The sequence below is a fragment of the Epinephelus fuscoguttatus genome, linkage group LG7 (genome assembly GCF_011397635.1).
Source record: "Epinephelus fuscoguttatus linkage group LG7, E.fuscoguttatus.final_Chr_v1".
Classification (NCBI taxonomy): domain Eukaryota; kingdom Metazoa; phylum Chordata; class Actinopteri; order Perciformes; family Serranidae; genus Epinephelus; species Epinephelus fuscoguttatus.
This window is the reverse complement of record NC_064758.1, coordinates 39,963,471-39,985,471: the sequence shown is the minus strand read 5'-3', so window position 1 is coordinate 39,985,471 and position 22,001 is coordinate 39,963,471. Positions and strand designations below refer to the sequence as shown.

At 40.9% G+C, this 22,001-nt stretch overlaps 2 protein-coding genes across 5 annotated transcripts in view; both read right to left on the bottom strand.

The window, feature by feature from the left end:
* Positions 1–9,645, bottom strand: part of mical1 (microtubule associated monooxygenase, calponin and LIM domain containing 1) — a 41,150-nt gene extending 31,505 nt beyond the window's left edge. The window contains exons 1-5 of one of the 4 annotated variants that reach the window (XM_049581341.1): positions 9,394–9,645; positions 8,836–8,917; positions 8,283–8,383; positions 3,853–5,554; positions 2,076–2,283 (exon numbers count right to left, since the gene is read on the bottom strand). In XM_049581341.1, the coding sequence (XP_049437298.1) occupies positions 2,076–2,283; positions 3,853–4,110 (466 nt within the window). In that variant the 5' untranslated portion in view covers positions 4,111–5,554; positions 8,283–8,383; positions 8,836–8,917; positions 9,394–9,645. Of the gene's footprint in view, positions 1–2,075; positions 2,284–3,852; positions 5,555–7,542; positions 8,182–8,282; positions 8,384–8,835; positions 8,918–9,393 lie in introns of those variants that run through there. The other 3 variants (XM_049581342.1, XM_049581340.1, XM_049581344.1) reach the window with 3 other exon arrangements.
* Positions 9,646–13,126: 3,481 nt separating this feature from the next.
* src (v-src avian sarcoma (Schmidt-Ruppin A-2) viral oncogene homolog) overlaps positions 13,127–22,001 on the bottom strand; it is a 47,114-nt gene continuing 38,239 nt past the window's right edge. Inside the window, exons 7-12 of the mRNA XM_049581391.1 lie at positions 21,376–21,531; positions 19,537–19,716; positions 18,449–18,525; positions 18,188–18,341; positions 17,799–17,930; positions 13,127–17,636 (exon numbers count right to left, since the gene is read on the bottom strand). Coding sequence (XP_049437348.1) covers positions 17,428–17,636; positions 17,799–17,930; positions 18,188–18,341; positions 18,449–18,525; positions 19,537–19,716; positions 21,376–21,531 — 908 coding nt within the window. The 3' untranslated portion in view covers positions 13,127–17,427. The remainder of the gene's footprint in view (positions 17,637–17,798; positions 17,931–18,187; positions 18,342–18,448; positions 18,526–19,536; positions 19,717–21,375; positions 21,532–22,001) is intronic.

Here is a 22,001-nt window from a genome sequence, read left to right as displayed (position 1 = left end):
AAGGCAAGTTTATTTGTAGAGCACAATTCGTACACAAAGTAATTCAAAGTGCTTTACAGAACAAGAAAATGCATTAAAATCACAATACAAAATAAAAACATAAATAATCATTATAAAATGAACTTTAAAAGAGAAGAGTGCAGATAAGATCCTTTCAACCATATGCACAGTGAAATAGAGCTGTTTTGAGCCTAGATTTGAACATTGTCAGAGTAGAGGCCTGTCTCACATCTTCAGAAAGACTGTTCCAGATTTTAGCTGCATAAAACTGGAATCCTGATTCCCCATGTTTAGTCCTGACTCTGGGCACCAGCAGGAGGCCGGTCCCTGAGGTCCTCAGAGTCCGAGATGGTTCATATGGCACTAACATGTCAGAGATGTACTTTGGTGCTAGGCCATGGAGAGACTTGTACACAAGCAGAGCTGCTTTAAAGTCTATTCTCTGAGCCCCAGGAAGCCAGCGTAGAGACCTGAGCGCAGGACTAATGTGCTCGTACTTCCTGGTTCTGGTCAGGACCCGAGCAGCAGCATTCTGGATGTACTGCAGCTGCCTTACAGCCCGTTTGGAGAGGCCAGTGAGCAGGCCGTTACAGTAGTCTAACCTACTAGAGACAAATGCATGGATAAGTCTCTCCAAGTCAGGTTTAGACACTATACGTTTGATTTTGGCAATGTTTTTTAGATGGTAAAAAGCTGCTGATGTTATTGATTTGATGTGGCTGTTAAAGTTCAAGTCTGAGTCCATTATTACCCCGAGATTTCTAACCTGATTTGTAGGTTTTAGAGAGAGAGACTGGAGGTGACTGTTGACACTTTCTCTTTGTTTCTGTGGACCAAATACGATGACTTCAGTCTTGTCTGAATTTAGCTGGAGAAAGTTGTTTTGCATCCACACACTGACCTGTTGGATGCAGTGACAGAGTGAATCCACTGGTCCATATTCACCTGCTGTCAGTGAGACATAGATCTGAGTGTCGTCTGCATAATTGTGGTAGGACACATTATTACTTTGTATTAACTGGCCTAAAGGCAGCATGTAGAGATTGAACAGAAGGGGTCCCAGGATTGACCCTTGGGGCACCCCGCAGGTCAAGGCCATGTGGTCTGAGACACAGTTACCAATTTCAACAAAGTACTTCCTGTCTTCTAGATAGGACTTCAGCCAATTTAGGGCAGTGTCAGAGATGCCCGCCCAGTCCTCTAGTCTCTGTGAAAGGATCTCATGATCGACAATGTCAAAAGCAGCACTCAGATCTAGCAGGACTAAAACTGAGACTTTGCCTGCGTCAGTGTTCAGGCAGATGTCATTTGTCACCTTAATAAGAGCGGTCTCAGTGCTGTGATGGGGTCTAAAACCTGACTGGAAAACATCAAAGGAGTTGTTCTTTAGGAGAAAGTCAGTAAGCTGTTGGTAAACAACTTTCTCAAGGACTTTGCCTAAAATCGGCAGATTTGAAATGGGCCAGTAGTTGTTCAGTACTGTGGCATCAAGACTGCTCTTCTTTAGGAGAGGCTTTATGACCGCAGTTTTCAAGGCCTTTGGGAATGTTCCAGATTGTAGTGACATGTTAACTATGTGAGCGAGTGGTGGTAACAAACTGCTCAGCACAGACTTTAGAAATCTAGTGGGTAACACATCGAGGCAGCATGTAGACGAACTCAGACTGGTGATAATTACTCTCACTGCCAAAGGGGACACACAAAAGTTTCATACTCCACCTTTAAATGTTTAGATTTTATAATGTCAGGAATTAGAGTAAGATGCCCATAAAAATTTCCCAGAGCCCAGTGTCATGCCTTCAGTTTGCTTAATTTTTCTGATCAACAGTCAGAAACCAGAGAGAAGCAGCATATCTCAATTTGAGCAGTAATTTTGGTTGATAATCGACTTAAAGTATTGATCAGTCATTACAAATGTTGCTGATTATGGTAATGTCTTAGGTAAAGTACTTTTCTAAAGGGTGTGCCCAGAATGAATTAATCAGCTAATCAGAATACAGTATCCTTTCAAAACAAACATCAGATCTGGTTCACTATAAAGGACAGTCCATTGATAACAGTCATTAGTCACTCACTGATGTGATCCAGAGACCCAGTGCAGAATTTGCCGTAGAACTTCTTGGCTCCGAGCCCGCGGAGGTCATAAATGGTGTAGGGCCACAGATGGAGAACGTTGTTCCTGGAGAAAGACTCTCTCTTCTCCAACACCACCACCTGTGCCCCCAGTAAGGCCAGCTCAATGGCCGTCCTCAGCCCACATGGCCCAGCACCCAACACAAGACACTATAAGAGAGACAAACAGCCAGCGTGGAGATAAGATGCCAATCAAAGGACGAGAAAATCAAGTAAGAGTCCTGCAGGGCAATCAGTGCAACGTTAAAATGGAGCCATGTGATAAAACAGGTTTCATTAAAGTCCTGTTGTTTTTTATCTAATCAGCAGCAAATAAAACAGTTGTGAAGCTGTGTAAATGTAAATAAACACAAATTGCAATGGTTTACAAATCCTTTTAGACATCCAGTGAGGAAAACAAGTCTTTGTTTCTGGTTACCAGGGTGTCTACAGATATAACCAAGCAATATTTAAGACTTTATAAGACCTTTTTAATACCGCCTTTTATGAAATTTAAGACCACACCTGAAATGGAAATACACATTATATATGGGTGTGTGTGACACGTGTTTGTACTTTTTCAAAGTAAACACACTGATGTCAGTTCAATATGAACAGTAAGGGAAAATGACAACAGTTGGGTGAGTTTAGGTTTAATGTGTTAAATGTAAAAAGAAAACAAAATCTCACTGCTGTCATAGATGCTATTCATTACTGCAAATCTTTGGTCTGTCCAATGCTTGTAAACAGTCATTGGCTCTGTCAGGCTGGAGAAATTTTCGTGGTAATGTGACCGAAAATATTTCAAGACCCATCGAAGCTGAGTTTAAGATAATTTAAGACTTTTTCAGGCCTTTAAGGACCCGTAGACACCCTGGTTACACTTATTTCCAATGCAACTATTAAGACTAGACATTGGTATTAGCTCAATAAAACTACACGAGTGACATTTGAATCCATAAAAAGTATGTACGACAAAGTGTAATGACACAGAAAGTATTGAACATGCAAGCTGAAATTTATTAAATACTTGGGGAAGCCTTTTTTTGCAAAGCCAGCTTCAAGACGCTTTCGATAAGAAAAAACTCATCTCTCCATATTTTTGTGGGGCCTTACTTGTGAGTCTTAAGAGAGAAATTTCACTTTCAAATTTTCAACAATTAGTGTCCTCAGTCCCCAAACGCTCGAGTGTTGTCAAAAGAGAAGGTGATGTAACACAGTGGTAAACATGTCCCTGTCTCAACTTTTTGGAACGTGCTGTGGGCATCAAATTCAGAATGAGTGTATATTTATCAAAAAAAAGTAGTTTACCAGTTTGAACATTAAATAAAATAATAAAAATAAATATTTATGGCTCTGAGGTGCTGGCATTTTGCACTAACATTTATAACAAATATTTAAATCTGATAATCATCTAATATTAGGGGTTTCCTGTGTTCTCCCAAGAATTCTGAAAAGCCTTAAAACAGCCTTTAGATCGTAGAATGACAAAAAGTCACCTCTGTACCTGTTTAGTAGTGGCTGAAATTATGTGGCGCATTGTCATTATGAAGAAATAAAGAATTAATTTGCACAACAAAACAAGAAAACAATAAATAAGGACAGAAATGGAACCTGAATCAAAGCCACTGCAGTCTATGTCTAGTCATCATTGAAATAAAAAGAACTATCAATATAAAAAGCAAGCAAAGACTATCTTCAACATGCTATTAAAATACAGAAAAAGACGAACGCCGCTACCTTGTTTTTGGTGCAGACTTTTCCTTGCTTGTAATCTTGGTGAGAAGCCCTTTTGTCCAGCTTGGTCCACAGAGCTTTGGCCTTCCAGTAGTTCAGTCTTTCCTTTAACTTAGAGTAGAAGCTCCTGTAATCCTTCGGACTGATGTCCAGTTGCTTGCAGAGCACAGCAAAGTGATGCTTCACATCCTTACAAGTCTGGGCTTGGACGAAGAGGTCGAACGTAGCATGTGAAGGGTTGACAGGGTCCTGGCTCGCCATAGTGGAGGATGCTGGCTTCCCCTGTCCTGTGGTCACTGGGTTTGTTGGTTAACTGTGAAACTGGAGGTTATATCATGGTTTTAGAACTTCCTTCCTGGAGGTAACTGAGCTGCTGGGAAAAGGTTTACTGTAAATGATCAAAGGGTTACAAAGTCCTTGTTGTTAACGTTTATAGAGGTGGTCCAGTCTTCCACCTTCTGTGCTGTGTGAAGTTTCCTTCCTGTGTTCCCCTAATTATAGTCCACATGAAACATGTAGGACTTATTTGTCACCTAGTCAGCTGAGTCATTACTAACTTCCTCGATGTGGTTTCTGCGGCTCACTGTATCTTTTTAACGCCTGTACTGCACTAAAGAGCCCGCCCACAGCTGATGTGTCATTCTGACACACTGCCTCAGGAGGTGTGCCTGTCATTAGTTTGAGTACGTACACAAAGTACACAGTTTAATGGAAACATACGGCTCAAACACAAAGTGAAAAGGAAACTTTTTCCATATGGTTGGACTGGAATAACGTGTACCACCTCAACCAGACAAGAAAAACTACAGGTTACCTGGAGCTGGGTGATACGGTTAAATGAAGTTTGCAGGAATGGTGGGTGCATGCAGTTCATAATGAAACACATGTAATATTTTAGATTAAACTGACAAAAGTAAGGCTGCAACTGATGATTATTTTCAACATTAATTAATAATTGGGAATGGGTTGGTCTATACAACATAAAAAAACACCGTTCACAATTTATCACAGCCCTCATGACGTCTCCAAAGTCTTGCAACCAACTCTCGCCCAAATATACTACATTTACTGTAATGTTAAACAAGGAAAACCAGATAATCATTACGGATAAGAACCTAAAACCAACAATGAACTCATTCGTTATCCGTAACTGCTTATCTTATTCAGGGTCACAGAGGGGCTGGAGCCTATCCCAGCTGACACTGGGTGAGAGGTGGGGTTCACCCTGGACAGGTCACCAGACTATCACAGGGCTGACACATAGAGACAGACAACCATTCACACTCACATTCACACCTATGGACAATTTAGAGTCACCAGTTAACCTGCATGTCTTTGGACTGTGGGAGGAAGCTGGAGCACCTGGAGGAAACCCAAACTGACACGGGGAGAACATGCAAACTCCACAAAGAAGGGCCCCACCGGCCTGTGGGTTTGAGCCCAGAACTCTGTTGCCACGAGGCGACAATGCTAACCACTGCACCACCGTGTTAGCTGGGCCAATAATGAACTGATTATTAAAACTGCTGCAGATCAATCTCCTGTCTATCGACTAATCGCTGCCAGGTCGCGGCTAAGCAAAGTATTCCAGACGTCCCTCTCTCCAGCAACACTTTCCAGCTCCTTCTGGGGGACGCCGAGGTGTTCCCAGGCTAGACAAGATATGTAATCCCTCCAGCATGTTCTGGGTCTGCCCCAGGGCCTCCTACCAGATGGAGATTAAAGAGTCAATATATTGCGATATATTGGAAAACTGTCCTAGTATAAATAACACACCATGACATGCAATTAAATGTTTACATCGTAACTGTGGCATCTGTACTGTATTTGTATTCATCACAGTCTCTACAATATCCAACATCGCAGCATGACTTTCGGGCAATCTGAGCAAAGAATTTAACATTTGCCTAAATCAGTAGCTGGGGTGCAATGGAATAAGATTTTCATTGTACTCTAACCGTCTGAGAGAGTTTTGCAGTTTCGCGGTATAGGAGTGCTCCAGTAATGAGTCAGCACTTCCTGCTTCCTCGTCTTTAGTCAATGGGTTTTCTTTTGAATGTGTTTGTGGTTAACACGAGCTTAACAGACTTTCTTGTTCTCCAATGTTCTCCAACATAAAACGCAGCAGTAAATCCCCCGCTTGTTCATTTTGAAGCTTCTACGTGTCTTAAAAAGGCGGCTGCTAGCACGTTGCTAAATGAGACTACAGACCATCATCACACCAACACAGCTTTACAGCCTCAATGGGGTGGCGACGCTGAAGTCATGCAACTATGGTGTAGTTCGTTTAAAGCCTAATGTTAGCTTTTTACCTCTGGCAATTGCATTTAGGCTTCAATAATCATGAAAGTGGTGTTAATTTGTGACGATTACCTTGCTGAACAAAACACGTCATAAACATTTGTTTGCCAATGGTAAAATCCCATTGGCCTTTGGACGAGGGAACCAGGGTGACACTAACTTCCGCATCGGCCTACAATAACTAACCTACTCTCTCCCAGCTATATGTCCGACCCCCTAGTACCGTACACGCCAGGACATACTTTGAGGTCCTTGAGGCTCTGGAACAATCAGGTCGGCCAAGTCAGTGATCTCTCACTGCCTCTCTGTACAGGAGCTCACATGTGTGCGCTTGCGCAAGACCGTGAGACATGGGCACTGCCTTCATGTGTGTTCACGTGCTTTCGCTGGTCTTGCGCGCAACTGCGCACATGTGAGCTCGGTGTACAGACGGGCAGTCAGAGCTACAGGCTACAATGAGGCTTAAAACAGAGTTCAAATGACTTTTTTCCAAACAACTTTTTATGTCGGGGCTTCAGGACACTTGGATCACTACAGACGAGCAGTATGGAAATATTTTGTGGTTTCAATTCTGTGTTTTTGGACGTTTGAATCTGGGGCGACGTCAGTCTCCATTAGGTGGAGTTGTGTTGCTACCTCCTCTCCCCTTGGATCTCCGCAAGGGATGTGAGGACTCTAAAACTTCACCTGAGCCTCCCTCGGCATATGGGTGAGTAGATAATGGCTGAATTTTCATTTTTGGGTGCACTATCCCTTTAAGTCCCTTCTTAAAACATACTTTTATCAGAGAGCCTTTCCTGATTTTACTTGAGTTTTAAGTTCATTTAAACTGTCTTTAATTTCCTCAGTTTTTACAGTTTTTATCAGTTCTTTTAAAAGTTGTTGTTTTCATGTCTTGTCTGTTTTAATTACTGACAAGCACTTTGTAACTCTGTTCTGAAAAGCGATTTTTAATAAAGATTATTATAATTATCACTCCATGATGGTATCCATGTAACACAATTAATATTATTAGGGTTACAATCAGCTCCAATGATACTTGAAGGAATGAAAACAGAAGGTTTTTTTGGTTCTCCATCTGGTTGCATTTTCTTTTCAGTACTGTAGATATGCAAATGTTCCTGGTGTGATAACCATCAATTTTCATATCAGCGTGCAACTTGAAACTGTCATAACATTGCAACCTTAGCAGATATTACAGCAGCTTTTTAGACAGTATCTATAACTACAGGAACAAATACAGCACAATTGTTTTTAAGTAATTGGTATTCACTATAAGCTCTCATCTATTTGTCAACATTTACTTAAGGAGGGTTTTTTTTGGCAACTTATGGCACCACAGGCTAGATGCTAATCTTTTACGTAAATATCACACTAAAACAATAAACTCACTGTTTCAAAGAACAGCTCCTGCAGTTCACATCCACCATCACACTTTGTCTAGCAGCAGGAAGAAAATGCAGAAACATGTACAGTACGTGTGAAACATGTTTCTAGTGGCTGACATTTCCTGTAACGAACAGTCATGCATCACTTCCTGACGTTAACATCAACCTCACAGCAGCTCCCCCCTCTGCTGCTAAATCTGCAGCCTCTGCCGTCCACCTGAGACACACTGTCTATAATTACAGACCACTGCAGCATGTGTGTGTGCATGACCGTGCATGTCTGATGGAAGCTGCATTTCAGCTGCTGTTCATTTTTGTTTTACCAATAATGATCTGTAGATATTCACTGGAGGAGAACATCATGGTGACACAGCTTTTAAAAGAAGCTTAAAGGCGTCTGTCTTCCTGTTTTGTTGCATTACAGCCTTTCACTCTGTTGCATATGGCTCCATTTACTCAAACAAGTTACTGCCTACCATAAATCCGAAGACAAACAGTGCACCATGGAGACCTAAATGATCCCGACACAGAAGCCTCAACATAAAAGCACAGCTCTGGTGAACATAATCCAGCTTTGATGCAACCAGTATTTCTCACGAGCACCCAGAGGCATTTAAACCTGAGATTTTTGACGGATAATTACCTTCAAAATCATTAATTGCCCTACCAGCTACCCATTAATCGCAATGTGGACAATGCAAGAGCAAGCAAATAAGCTTCCTCACATGTGCACAGTAGAGATACCTTTGGTCTGAAATGATTAATCAAGATTGCATCAAGGTGAAAGTCTCCTGGCTGCAAAATGGAGCCGCTTTTCCGCCACGTTACAGCGAGAATCAAACGGCCTGTGAAGACAAGACAACCTGTCAAAACTAAAAATAACTCGGAGGACCGTCTTTTATCCAACTCTCACGGAGGCTGCTGTATTTATGCTCCGCTCTGATGCTGCTGTACACTCCTCAAGCTACCTAAAACAGAAAATAAAGCACAGACATAAAAGCACAAACAAGCTCCTCGTGGTTAAAATCACCTTTTGAGACACTGCTAAATATATTCTGGAGGGTGGTCATGCTTTAAAAGAAGCGTCATCTGTGGTAAAGCTAGGCCCCCACACACACACACATACACAGACACAGAGTCATCATCATCTGACTTATGTTAGGCAATTCTGGGGAAAGAGATGAGTTTTAGCAGGAATGTTGTGGACAAGATGAAACAGAAGCAACCGGGATTTAAAAGGTGAATTGACCTAATTTTCTCCGGAGCCAGTGGATTGGATTGGATTAGACTGACCCACCTTATTACATGTGTAAGCTCTGCGCAGTGTGTCTGGCAACGCTGTGTGTATCAGGATGTTGGATCAAACACTGATCTCCAGCCTGGCAGGTTTTGGAAAGAGAGAGATAAAAAAAAAAAAAAAATAGAAGGGAGAATGAGAGGGATAGAGAGAGGAGAGGAAAGAAAACAGATGTAATTTCCTCCTTTTATCTGCCTCTAACAGACCTCCACAGTTTGTACTGAGACATTAAGACCTTTAAAATGTAAAGACCTCACAATGATAGGAAGCTGGTAAATGAACAGGAAGGTGTGGCACTGAGTGTGAGTTGCTGTGCCAAAGCAGGCTGCAGTCACAACATGTTACCAAGTGCAAGCAGCCAGATTTAAGAGAACACTCAGTGCTGTGAGAGCTGACAGAAAATATGGTCACCATGAAGCTCTATGAGAAACACATTCATTCATTCATGTGTGTTACAGAGAGGGTGAGTTACAAAACATACACTGAGTGTCACCAGAAAGCACCAGCACATCATTAGGCAACAAAACCCCAAACTTTTAAACTCACAGAATAACTTACAACATGACAGAAGAGTCTCTGAATGAAGCCAAAGCACCGACACACTGGCTCTGTCCTCTTGAGTCGAATTATAAAATGTCTCCTGAGGTAACGTTACCGGCTCTGAAGTCCTGCTGTCACCGCCGAGTCTCCGTGAAACTGTATCCTGGCTCTCGTTTCCATGTTTGTGCGCTTTGTCTTTGTTTACAGGTACAGAGTGCGCGCTCGTTGGCTCACCTGCGTCTCGCGCCCCCACTGCACGAGTACAGCCTCTTCCGGGACTTTCTGGTAAAGACACAGCGCGAGCACCGGCGGCACGTGACGCCAGGGTGGGTCGGTGATTATGGTGATATGGCTGTCATGAGGGCATCACGTATGATGACTGATAACCATATCTCTGCTTCAACTATTGTAGTAACAACAACAATAATAATGGCAATCTGTACTTGTAACAATAACAACAACAATAATAATAATAATAATAATAATAGTAAAACATAAAAGTTTATAAAAAATAAAAAGGAAAAAAGGAAATAAATAAAAAATAAGAAATAAATGAATAAATAAATAAATGGTTGCCCAGGCATAATGTTTACAATAATAATAGCAATAATAATAATAATAATAATAATAATAATGATAATGATAATGATAAGGATACTACTACTACTACTACTAAAAGTTTATAAAAAAATAAAAATGAAAAAAGGAAATAAATAAAAAAATAAGAAGTAAAAAATAAAAATAAGAAATAAATGAATAAATAAATAAATGGTTGCCCAGGCAGAATGTTTACAATAATAACAATAATAATAATAATGATAATACTAATACTACCACTACTAATAAAAGTTTATAAAAAATAAAAATGAAAAAAGGAAATAAATAAAAATAATAGTAATAACAATTATTATTATTTTATTATTTATCTCTTTTTCACACAAATGATGGAAAGTAATTAAGTACACTTACTCAAGTACTGAACTTGACAACACCCTTTTGTTTTGTTATATATACAAACAAATAAAGAAATAAAAATAATAAATGAATAAATATGATTACAACAACAACAACAACAATAACAAACAATTGTTCTTCTTATTATTTATATTTTCACATTATTTTCTTATCTATCTCTTTTTTACACTGATGATGGAAAGTAATTTAGTACATTTACTCAAGTGCTGAACTTGACAACACTCTTGTCAAAGAATAAAAAATAATAAATAAAAATAATAAATAAATGAATAAATACATAAATGTGATTACAACAAAACAACAACAATAACAATAATAACAATAATAAATAATTCTTCTTATCATTATTTATATCTTCATATTATTTTATTATTTATCTCTTTTTTTTACACAAATGATGGAAAGTAATTTAGTACATTTATTCAAGGTACTGAACTTGACAGCACTCTTGTGTTTTGTTGACAATGACATGATGTTACTTTGTCATTTTTTAGGGTCCACACAGACCCCACTGCTGTATGTGTAAAGGATAACAATTTTATTTTATTTTTTTTAAAAAGGGATGAATAAATAAATAAATAAATAAATAGTACTCTACTTGACAACATCCTTGTGTTTTGAAGACACTGGAAATAATAGATAATAGTAATGGTAATAATAGAAAATTATTATTCTTTAATCAGAAAAAGAGCATATGAAAACCCTGATTGTATTTATCCATGTTTTATAGCTGGGTCACTAAAAGCCAGATCAAAACTAATGCAGAATTTTCTGTATCTGACTTTTGAAACATCTCACCCGTTCAAATCATGTTTATTAGCAGCGGTATGAGATTTTCACGGTACAATAACTGTGTCAGAAAATATCGCTGTTTCACAGTATTACAGAATGAATGTTAGTATCCCTCAGAATGACCCCTAACAGAATGAAAATGGAAGGGTTATTGTTGGATGAACAAACGTTTTATTACTATAATTGAAACTTGAAATAATTTTGTTAATGGAAGTATGTGTAAAAAGTCTAACCTTTTGAAAAGCAAATGTACACAGTATGATGACCGTCAACTTTTTTTTTTATCACGGTTTACCTTGTATATTGATGCAACCCTACCTAGCAATGCTCATAAAATTAGAAAAAAAAAGGTGATAAAAAACTGTGCTGGGTTTCTTCCCCCCTTGTGAGCTGTTAAAAGAAACCCCAACAAAACAGTGTCAAACAGTTTTGAGATTTTGTACTTTCACTGGGTATTTCCATCTTATGCCTCTAAACACGTCTACTCCCCCACATTTTAGGTGCAAACATTTCACTTTTAACTGCACTTCATTTATGTGACAGTCATACTGCAGACTGGTTACCCTAGAGATTGAGACTTTGCACACACATATTAAACTACCCAAAAGTATATAAAAATAGTTCAAATTAGCTCCAGTTCAACCAGATACAATATTAAAACGCTGTTTACATGTTAATGGTGAATGCTAACAGAGGCCTGCACAATGAGCACTGTTACCTTACCTTTTATATTTTAAGGACATTTTGCTGACAAATCTTTTGTGCTTTGTTAGATTTTTAATTTTAATATATTGAAATACATCTTTGAACCTTGCATTACACCACATTATATCAAACATAGTAGAATGTCTCCTAATACTAAAGGCCACAGTTGATAAACAATAACATATTCATAAAGTTGATATTTCTTTATAGATTTAATCTGGTTGTCCTGCTGTCACCAAACACGTTACTGACTTTCTGCTCAGTGGTATTTTCTACATCTTTTATAACACTATAATCAACCCAGTCGGCAGAAAAAATGTTGGCATTGTATGTTTCTGCAAACCACGGATACTTTGCATTTGTACTTGTTTGGGGCGACTGTGGCTCAGAGGTAAAAGGGATCCTCCACCAATCGAGAGATCAGCGGTTCAATCCCCGGCTCCTCAAGCCTGCATGTCGAAGTATCCTTGTGCAAGACACTGAAACCGAAATTGCACCTGATGGCTGTTACATCAGTGTGTGAGTGAGTGTGAATGGTTACTGAGCAGCGGGTGGCACCAGGAGCAGACTCGGACACCTGTGTGTGAATGGGTGAATGTGACGTAGTGTAAAAGCACCTTGAGTGGTTGGAAGACTAGTAAAGTGCTATACAAGTGCAGTCCATTTACCATGTAGCATATACATTGAAAATGTGTGTTAGTATGCTTTGGTTAATGTGTGGTTAGATTTAAATGCAAAAAAACCCACTTTGTTATGGTGAGGAAAAGATCATGTTCGGGCCTAAAATACCTGCTTTTAGGGGCACAATCCCTGCTGGGAAACCTAAGATGTCTTGGTCAAAAACAACCGCTTTTCATGCCACTGTGCCTGATGGACAAACAGTGATAGTTTACCATAAAACACCCATGTCTGTTGCCTAAAACACAGCAATGACTCGTTAAATCACAGCCAGGTTTGTTGTTTGTTGGTCTCGAACAGTGGTCCGCAGCTTGGCAGCTCGCCTGGAGGTCACACCATCCACCATTCCCTCCTCCTCCCAATTGCAAAGTCAGCTCATGTACGTCACTTTATAAACACTGATATGATAGATATAAAATGTGCATATGTTACTTCTTCATGGTTTGCAGAAACGCCCTCACTGAACTGACAAAAAAGAAGCAGGTCTATTATCGGTTATGACCTTTGATCACAGACTTGTTGACTCACTTCAAACACAAACTCTATGAGTTCATTGTGATTAAAGACACAGAACGTTATTCAGTTGATAAACACGATAGGATACGGTTGGCAATATACAAATTTTATTCAAACGTACTTTCAAATTTGAACAATATTCAGTAGGATTTAACAAAGAGCTATTTATCTGAAAATTCCCATTGGATACAGTAGAAAAGAGTATATATAGGAATATCACAGATTTTAAAAAATATCTGCATAGCCAGAAAGAGGACCCACAGAACCCCACAGGAAATGTCCTTGGCTTGTAAGCAAGGCTGCATACAAACAATATGATCTTTTTTTTCATGCACTTTTGCTCATCAGCATTCAGTGAGACAGGTCGAGAAAAGGAAGTGGACACCCAACCTGACTACACCCATGCAGCTCAATGCATTCATTGTGGCATAACCCATGTCCACAGGACACAGTAGACGCTACATCAAACTCCTCCCATTCGTGGCAGTCACATCATCTTCTTCATGGAGTTATTAAACCATAAGGAGCTTTATGAAAAACAAGCTGGAGATCAAACTGTCGAGCGATCGTGGAAGCACAGAGGATGGCAGCACACAAACAATGTACCCAGAAAAACAAACAATAGTGACATTTGATTACCTGCTCATTAACCAGCCTCTGAAGCAGCACCAAAATGATTCGAAGATTATCACGATGTAAACATTTGTGGTTTTGATTGTATTATGGGAAGGAGTAACGCTGGTAGAGGATCAGTATCTGGCAGGACAGAGGTGTCGGGAGTCAGGGGACATGGAGCTGATCTCACCAGTTCTGTCAGACTGAAAATGTACAACCAAGATACGTTTCACAGAAATACGTGCACAAAAAATAAAGACATACTTGTAATGTAAAAGTGTTTCTATAATATATACTTATATCGTTATTGTCAAATGTTATTTAACCCATAAAGTACCATAAACATTAAAGTTTGAACGATGACGCCAAAGCAAAATAAACAATTGGGTTATTTTTAAAAGGAATAAATTATAAAGATGATATATACAAAAATATTAGCATAAAGGATATTTACAGTTAAGTTTCAAGATGCTAATTTATTTGCTATACATGCTGTTTATATGGGAAGGCGCACTGGTTGGCAGACTCAGCACAGGATCACTCTGATGCTCATTTATGACAGAAACATAACCTCCAGTGTACGATCGTGCACAAAGATGCACCATTTGATTCAAGATAGAAATCTTCATATTCAAGCGAGGGTAGGCAACTTGTTTTAAAAAGCTTTTCTTGTTATATTTGTTGAAAATTCTCTTCACATCCTGACCACAATCAATAAATGAAAACTTGTAGACTTGTAGTAAGCCCGGCCAGTCATTTCATTCACACCAAATGAAATGCCAGTCATTTCATTCAGACCAAATGAAATGACTGGACAGTTTACCCGTCTGCAACTGAAAGGCATTCCTATTGGCTGTTCTACAAATGCAGATGCATGTGCATGTCTCCTTCGGGACAGCCTGATTCAATTGTGGAGTATTCTGCAGAGGAAGTTGCTATTCCAGCACTGGCAACAACTGCCTACACTGCAAAGCAGCCCAAAAACAGAAAGGCAAAATTTCAAAAGGAGTCTACAAGACAGTTGACACAAAACTAAACAAAATATGTGTTAGTATCGGCATAGTCTGACTCATCCAATGTAGACTGTGGCCATAAACCTGCCGTGGGCCGACTATTTTGGCCGGCATTCTCCTTTTTGCTCTCTGTCTCTTACCGTTTTTAAAATCCCCTTTGCTACGGGAAGCAACAACCCTGATGCGATCAACCCACACACTGAAACTGGCAAGTTATAATGGAGATTTGGATCATGCAATAAGTCTTGCCTGCTTTGTTCTTTTGGTGAATTGATGTACAGGCCTACAACTAATAAAACAACTTGCAAATGCCCCTCTAAAAAGCCCAGACTCTGTCTCACAGGACACTCTTGCCCGAAGTTGCTCCGTTTTCTGACATGGCCGGTCAGAGTTGATTTGCACATCCTCTCAAACTCTCAAACAGTCAAATGATACCTGAATGCGATCCTTTTGAGCCAGGGTTCTGATCTCAGACCATCCTGATCAGCAAAATTTCTGTTGCCACTCTTTAGGAGCCATTTTCTTCCTACAGAGTTCGGCTAGTTAGCACAAGCTAACACAGCAGCAGCACTAACACCCAACTCTGAGCTGTTTAACAAACAGAAACAGCTCGACTATGTTGTTAAACCTGTTAATAAGTGTTAAGTAATGTTAGCCATGTCATGCTAACAATTAACCTTGTCACTGACTATTTTACAAGGGCATCGTCACAGAATTGATTGACTGTGATTGATTTAGAAAAACAAAAACAAGCGACTGCCTCCCCTATAGCAGGATGGCAATTCTAGATCTAAGACTAATATAAGCTAAGTGTTTCAGAAATGGAAAGTTGCTAATAATTTAGACTTCTGCTAACCAGAGCTAAAGGCTCACAGCCGTGGCTTCATGTCTATGTAGCTAACGTAAGCCAGAGCCTCGAATCATGGTGTGTCCTCCGCCTCACTCCCCGCCACTACAGACCACCTCACCAGGAGGAAAGCTGGCAGCAGCTCTGGAGACTGTCCCCAGTCAGCTGCTGCAGCAACACAAATCCAGCCAGCACAAACACCCCAGGTCCGTAGGGGACCGAACAGCCCGATTCCCCGCCAGATCGGCTGACAAGTTAGACCCTGCTGCTGGCCACCAGGCCTCCATGACATCTAGCACTGGGGAGTTTGTGCTGGCCATGTTCGAGCAGCTATTGCTCACAACCGAGGATTCATCTCCTGAGCTGCTGCCAGTTTTCCTCCCGGGGATACAGTCCACAGTGGCGGGCAGCAAGGCGGAGGGACGGTGGGTGGCTAATGTCTTGTCTCATTTGTGGTCTGATAAACACAGAGAGAGCAGCGCAGGGAGGTGGGTTACTGTTTAAAGTGCGTGCATATGCCCGTGGTCATCTGGAGGGGCTTAGGATAGAGATGGGACAGCTGCAGGAGGAGGGTGTATATTCAAATTTTTTTTTTTTTTTTTTTTTCCCCTTTTCCAGATTTCTGCCTACCCCAGCTTTAATGAACGTCAGAACTGAGAGGAAACATGAAAGAAGATTCACCTGATTTTAATTTGAACGCTTGAAAACAAATCAACACCTTGAAACCAATGCTGGTGGGCCGGCTGGTACTGTACACGCAGGATCTCAAAACAGTGGATTATTCCTTTACGAAGAAGAACTGCTTACACAACTCAAACTTCATTGTAAGAAAAGTAGAGTAGTAAAATACACTTTTACACAGTAGAAGAGAGTACAAAAGAGAATTTCATTGGCACAAAAATCCTTGCAGCAGAAATCTAGTCTTCTCCATCCTGAGATGACTGTTAGTGATCAGTAGCCATTTTGTTTTTGTAAGAAAAGTCACAATTAGAAAATAGAGAGGCAGACGCTGCCTCATCTCTTCTTTGAGTTGAGCTGTATGTTGGTCACAGCGATAAACCAATTCGGCGAGTGAGACTGCACACTCTTATGAGAATCAAGGGTGTTAGTCTCCTACTAAATCTCACAGCAGTTGGAAAACTAGCCGAAATGTTGCACAGGGGAAGCATTGCTATAAAATAAAATCGTTCACCTGAATATATTCCAGTTGATCCAGGTCTATTAAGAAAATAAAACCCACAATATCCTGGCAAAATTATTGTACGTTCCCAAACAGTTGCTTCTCAAGTGGCAAAATGGAAGACAGACTGTTTCAAATGGAGTCCCAAAGGAAACGCAGTAAAAAATAGACATCCTGAAGTGATGCTTTCAGCAGGACCACACTTGTATCCAACATTCATCCTCCCATGTTTGACCAGTATGCAGTCTTTTATGCCACAGTCAGTTGCAGTGTTGAAACTGGCAACAAGATCAGCCAGGTGAGTTAACGCAGGAAGAGTGCATGGGGAATGTATATTATTCGGGCTGTTCAAACACAAAGAAGGTAGAAAGACCCGCTTGGGTGTGTCGGGTGTTGATTGACTGACAAACAAAAATAACACAGTACCGTATGATCAACTCAAAATAATACCACAGTTTAGTCTTTTAATTAAAAACAGCCCCTCAGAGCTGAGAGTGTGACAATGACTTTGGAAAGAGGCAGGAACTGAATGTTGCTGATTGGTTTGATGTCCCACTGATACTCCTCCATGTCAGAGAGTTACTGATTGTACCCAGAATGCAGTTGGCTTTCTGCCCCGTTACACTGTACATACATACCCTCACACATACTTGTCCATGCACTCTGAAGTAGATGCACATGCTCTGTTTTGCACATGCATGACGCATGCACGTTTCACACGCTCGGCCCAGTTACAGGTTCTCTCCTGGCTGGTACTGAGGCTCCGTGGAGGTGAAGTAATCCTCCAGGAAGCCCTGCAGGTACTCAAAGGTGGGCCTCTCCTCGGGCTCTTTTCTCCAGCAGGTCAGCATGAGCTCGTGCAGGGATTCGGGGCACTCTGCTGGGCACGGCATTCTGTAGCCACGCTCCACCTGGTCTAACACCTCCCGGTTCACCATACCTGGGTGAGCAAAGGCATGTTAGCAACACATAAATTAACACAACTGGAATCATATGATTGCTCATGACCAACAGACTCCCAGTCAGAAATCTTTTTGATGATGGATTGGTGGAGCGTGACGTCAGTAACTGAGTCTAGGTGACTAAACAAAATGATCCTTGCCTGGATAGGGTACTCGGCCTTTAGTGGCCAGTTCAGTCAGCAGGACCCCAAATGACCAGACATCAGATTTAATGGTGAAGCGGCCGTACAGAGCAGCCTCAGGAGCCGTCCACTTGATGGGAAACTTGGCTCCTGTAAGAGGACAAGTATCAGCAGGTTAAAATGAGATCGGTGTAGCACAGACTGAAACAAAAGCAGTAGCTCCCCACTATCACAGAACAATGTATGAAACTCTTTATTTTCCCTCTCCCATCAATTGACGACAGCAATGTTGCAAGTGATGACAAGCTAAGAATATGAGGAACCACTGTGCTACATAAAGACACAGTCTACAAAAATAAATAAATAATCAAACCCTAAAATCTAACAGCACCCTCTTGTGGTCTTACCTTGCCTGGCAGTATACTCATTATCCTCAATGAGGCGAGCCAGACCAAAATCAGCCACTTTACAAACCAGGTTATCTCCCACCAGGATGTTCGCAGCTCTCAGGTCTCTGTGCACATAGTTCATCCTCTCCACATAAGCCATCCCTGAAGCAATCTGAGAGAAACAGACAAAGCTTTGTGATGATCTACACAGAAGGAAAACACTCAAGATTTTAATATGGGATGATTTACTTGATGCAGCAGTAAATTATTAGTGCTGACCTGTGAGGCCATGTCCACCAGCTGGGGGAGGCGGAGAATCTTACCCATGTCACCTTTCAGGAAATCCAGTAAGCTACCTGTTGGCGGGGACACATACCACAGGTTAGAATGACACTGTTAGAGTAGTATCTTCTATTCATCAGTTTTTGTACATACATGATGAAGTTAATTTATTAAAATTAAGTTTTGTTATGAGAAAATATAACATTTACAAAATACATTTGTTTTTACAGGCAGTATATGCACCAAAGCTTGATTTGGTTTTGATTGTCTCCTGTGATAAACAAATCCTTAGTTATGTAGGTTTTCAGTATTTCACCTGTAAGACTCCATTCAGTAGGGACATTTACTAAAAAACTGTCTCTAATTGATGATTAACATTATTTGTTTCCGCAATTTTATTGTAAAAATTGTTTAGTTCAGTCAGAAAAACTTTAGTCAAAGAAAACTGTATATCCATTTGCAATAATATATTTGTTCTGGGGCCTCTCTGCCTTTGCTAGGCCCACGCAGAAAGCCTAAGGTGGAGAGAGCAAACCTCCCTGCCCTTCCATGTGCCTACAGGGAAAGCGTAAGGCGGAGAGAGAACACCTCTCTGCCCTTCCACATGCCTGTGCAAACCTAAGGTGGAGAAAGCACACCTTTGACCTTTTCGTGCATACGTGGAAAGCCTAAGGTGGAGAGAACACACCCCTCTGCCCTTCCATGTGCAAACAAGGAAAGGCTGAGGAAGAGCAAGCAAACCTTCCTACCCTTCCATGCGCCTACATCGAAAGCCTAAGGCAGCAAAGACTCCCCAGGAACAGAACAGAGCATCAGTGACCAACAGAAATGACATTGATGAATCAGACACAGCATAAAAAGGAGGAGCTGGGGTGGAGGCAGGTTGCAAAACAGTTTGCAGAGGAAGCAGCAACAGTAGACAGGCCAGAGCAGTTTAAATAGGGCACCCTGAATGCTGCTCCATCGGTTGATTGAGCTGTTTGAGATCAGCTGATGTAGCTGGGATGAGAGCTGAGCTTGACATTGTGTCCTGCCTGAACAAGCACTATGCTCAATATCTGAAAATGTGATGAGTCCACGCTGACCTTGTCCCATGTATTCTGTGACGATGTAGATCGGCTCCTCGGACACCACGGCGTAGAGCTGAACCAGCTTTTCATGTCTCAGTTTCTTCATGACCTGAGCTTCTTGGAGGAAGGCCTCAGGGGACATAGTGCCGGGCTTCAGAGTCTTTATAGCCACCCGTGTTGTACCGTTCCATGTTCCTGTTAAAAGATTTTTTTTTAAAAGAGCAATAACAGACATATCAGTATTGATTGTTAGAACTCAATTATCAGCTTCCACCTTAGGGTCATGTAAAACCTAATCAACAACAGTGGACAGGACAGAATAATGCCTGCTCCAGTTATTTCCAACCAGTGGTACCTGTACTTCATGGGGTACTTCTACAGATGTCAGGGTGTAACAGGAAAGACTGTGCTGATGAGGGGATAAACTGACATCGTATGCAATGTCTCTTCAATTACATGCCTTCTCTTAAACCTGCTTACAGTACTATTTACCAGTCAAACCCCATATCAGAACAGACAGCCACCAACTGTAAACCTGCTGAGGTAAAATTTCCATTGATTCTTCTTCACTTTGATCATTTGTCAAACTGACAAGGGCCGTGAAATACAGTATTTCCCACTGAGCAGGGGAATGTCCGTTATCAGCTACAGCAACAACAAAAGCATTAAAGGGATAGTCTGGATTTTATGAAGTGGGGTTGTATGAGGAACCTATCCATAGTAGTGTATTAAATACAGCCACAGGAGCTAAGCAAGGTACTGCTGTGCATGGGGGCAGCAGACAAACATATTTAGCCCAGTTCAGACCAAAGATTCGTGACATGATAAAACCGTTTTAGACTGAGAAAAGTAGCAGCGGTATGAACTGGCCGTTCTGAGCTCGACTCAAGCCGGCTGATGGTGTCACCTGCAACTCAGCTGGTCAGATCCCTGGCTGCTGGTTTTAGAACATAAAGCATGTCACCTGTTTCTACAGCCAATCGGCTAGCAGTAAAGTCTGCTGGTCAAGTCAAAATGACCGTAGACGGCGTGTTGGCTTGCTGCGGCTGGTGCTCTGTCCCCGCCAAGCCTTCCGTTTCCATCACGGTGTGCCGGTGTCGAACTGATGCCCGTTTGTGTCTGTTTTTCGCCATTTCATCACTGCTACAAATGCAGCTGTAGCCAGTATCTCGCTATCACTATCCTCATTCATATTTTATGAGGCTAAAAATTATATTCAGCCACAAAATAAGTCTGAAAAGCTGCAAATCAGAAGTTCAGACAGTTATTGCATAGAGATGATAAACCATCTCATCTAGTTGCTAGTTAGACCAGCAGCTCCTGCGTTCAGCGATGTAAAATCACAGTTTTTCTCAGTGGACTCTGGCTTTGAACAGACTGAGTTAACAGTTTCAGTTATCTGTTGGAAATCACTGCATAACAGCAAGGTATATTGGTGAAAAAATACAAAATATAACACACACTTAAACTGATGTTTTACATTTTTTTGGTGGCGAAAATATGTTTTGTTGTTTAGGTAATACACTGATTATGGATGAGGCTCTTGTACAACCCCACTTCAAAATATCCAAACTTTCCATTTAAAGAGAAAAGAAGAAGATCTGATGCATTTTTTTGGGGTAAAGATTTAGAAAGAGTATGAAAGAATAGAACTTCTATGTTCGCCTTGGTCTTCACAAGGTTTGTTAATATTTAACTGGAAGTGTGTCTTGAAACTTCCTCTTTCAGTGGGCAATAAAAGGAAATGTCTCCACAGGAAGACAAATATCAGCAGAAGCACTTTCTCCTCTTATTATTTTGGGGTTTTGGAGATATGCAGGGTTTGTTCAGAAAATAGATCAAAGCGTGGCTTACCCATCCACACCTCTCCAAAGCAGCCCTGTCCGAGCTTGAGGTCAAGACGGAGAGACTCTCTTGGGATCTCCCAGGCGTCCTTGGATAAGCCCTGAGTCTGAGGCTTCAGCACAGGACAGATGTCTGTTAGACTGTGACACAGTCCATCAGCATGCTCTGGGGGACACAAAGAAGACATGGTTAAAAAAATCCATCTTCAAAATCACAGAATAATCATCTGAGGGTGCAAGAGGGAGAGACTTTCTTAATCAGATTTATATCTTTTATTTAAGGGTCGTACACCAGAAGATGCCCAGCACACATGGGAAATTATACCATGGTACAAACCATACACTTATCGGCCACTTTATTAGATACACCTGTTCAACTACTTGTTAACACAAATAGCTAATCAGCCAATCATGTGGCAGCAACTCAGAGCATTTAGGCATGAAGACATGGTGAAGAAGACCTGCTGAAGTTCAAACTGAGCATCAGAATGGGGAAGAAAGGTGATTTAAGTGACTTTGAACGTGGCATGGTTGTTGGTGCCAGAACCTGCTGATCTACTGGGATTTTCACACACAACCATCTCTAGGGTTTACAGAGGATGGTCCCAAAAAGAGAAAATATCCAGTGAGCCAAAA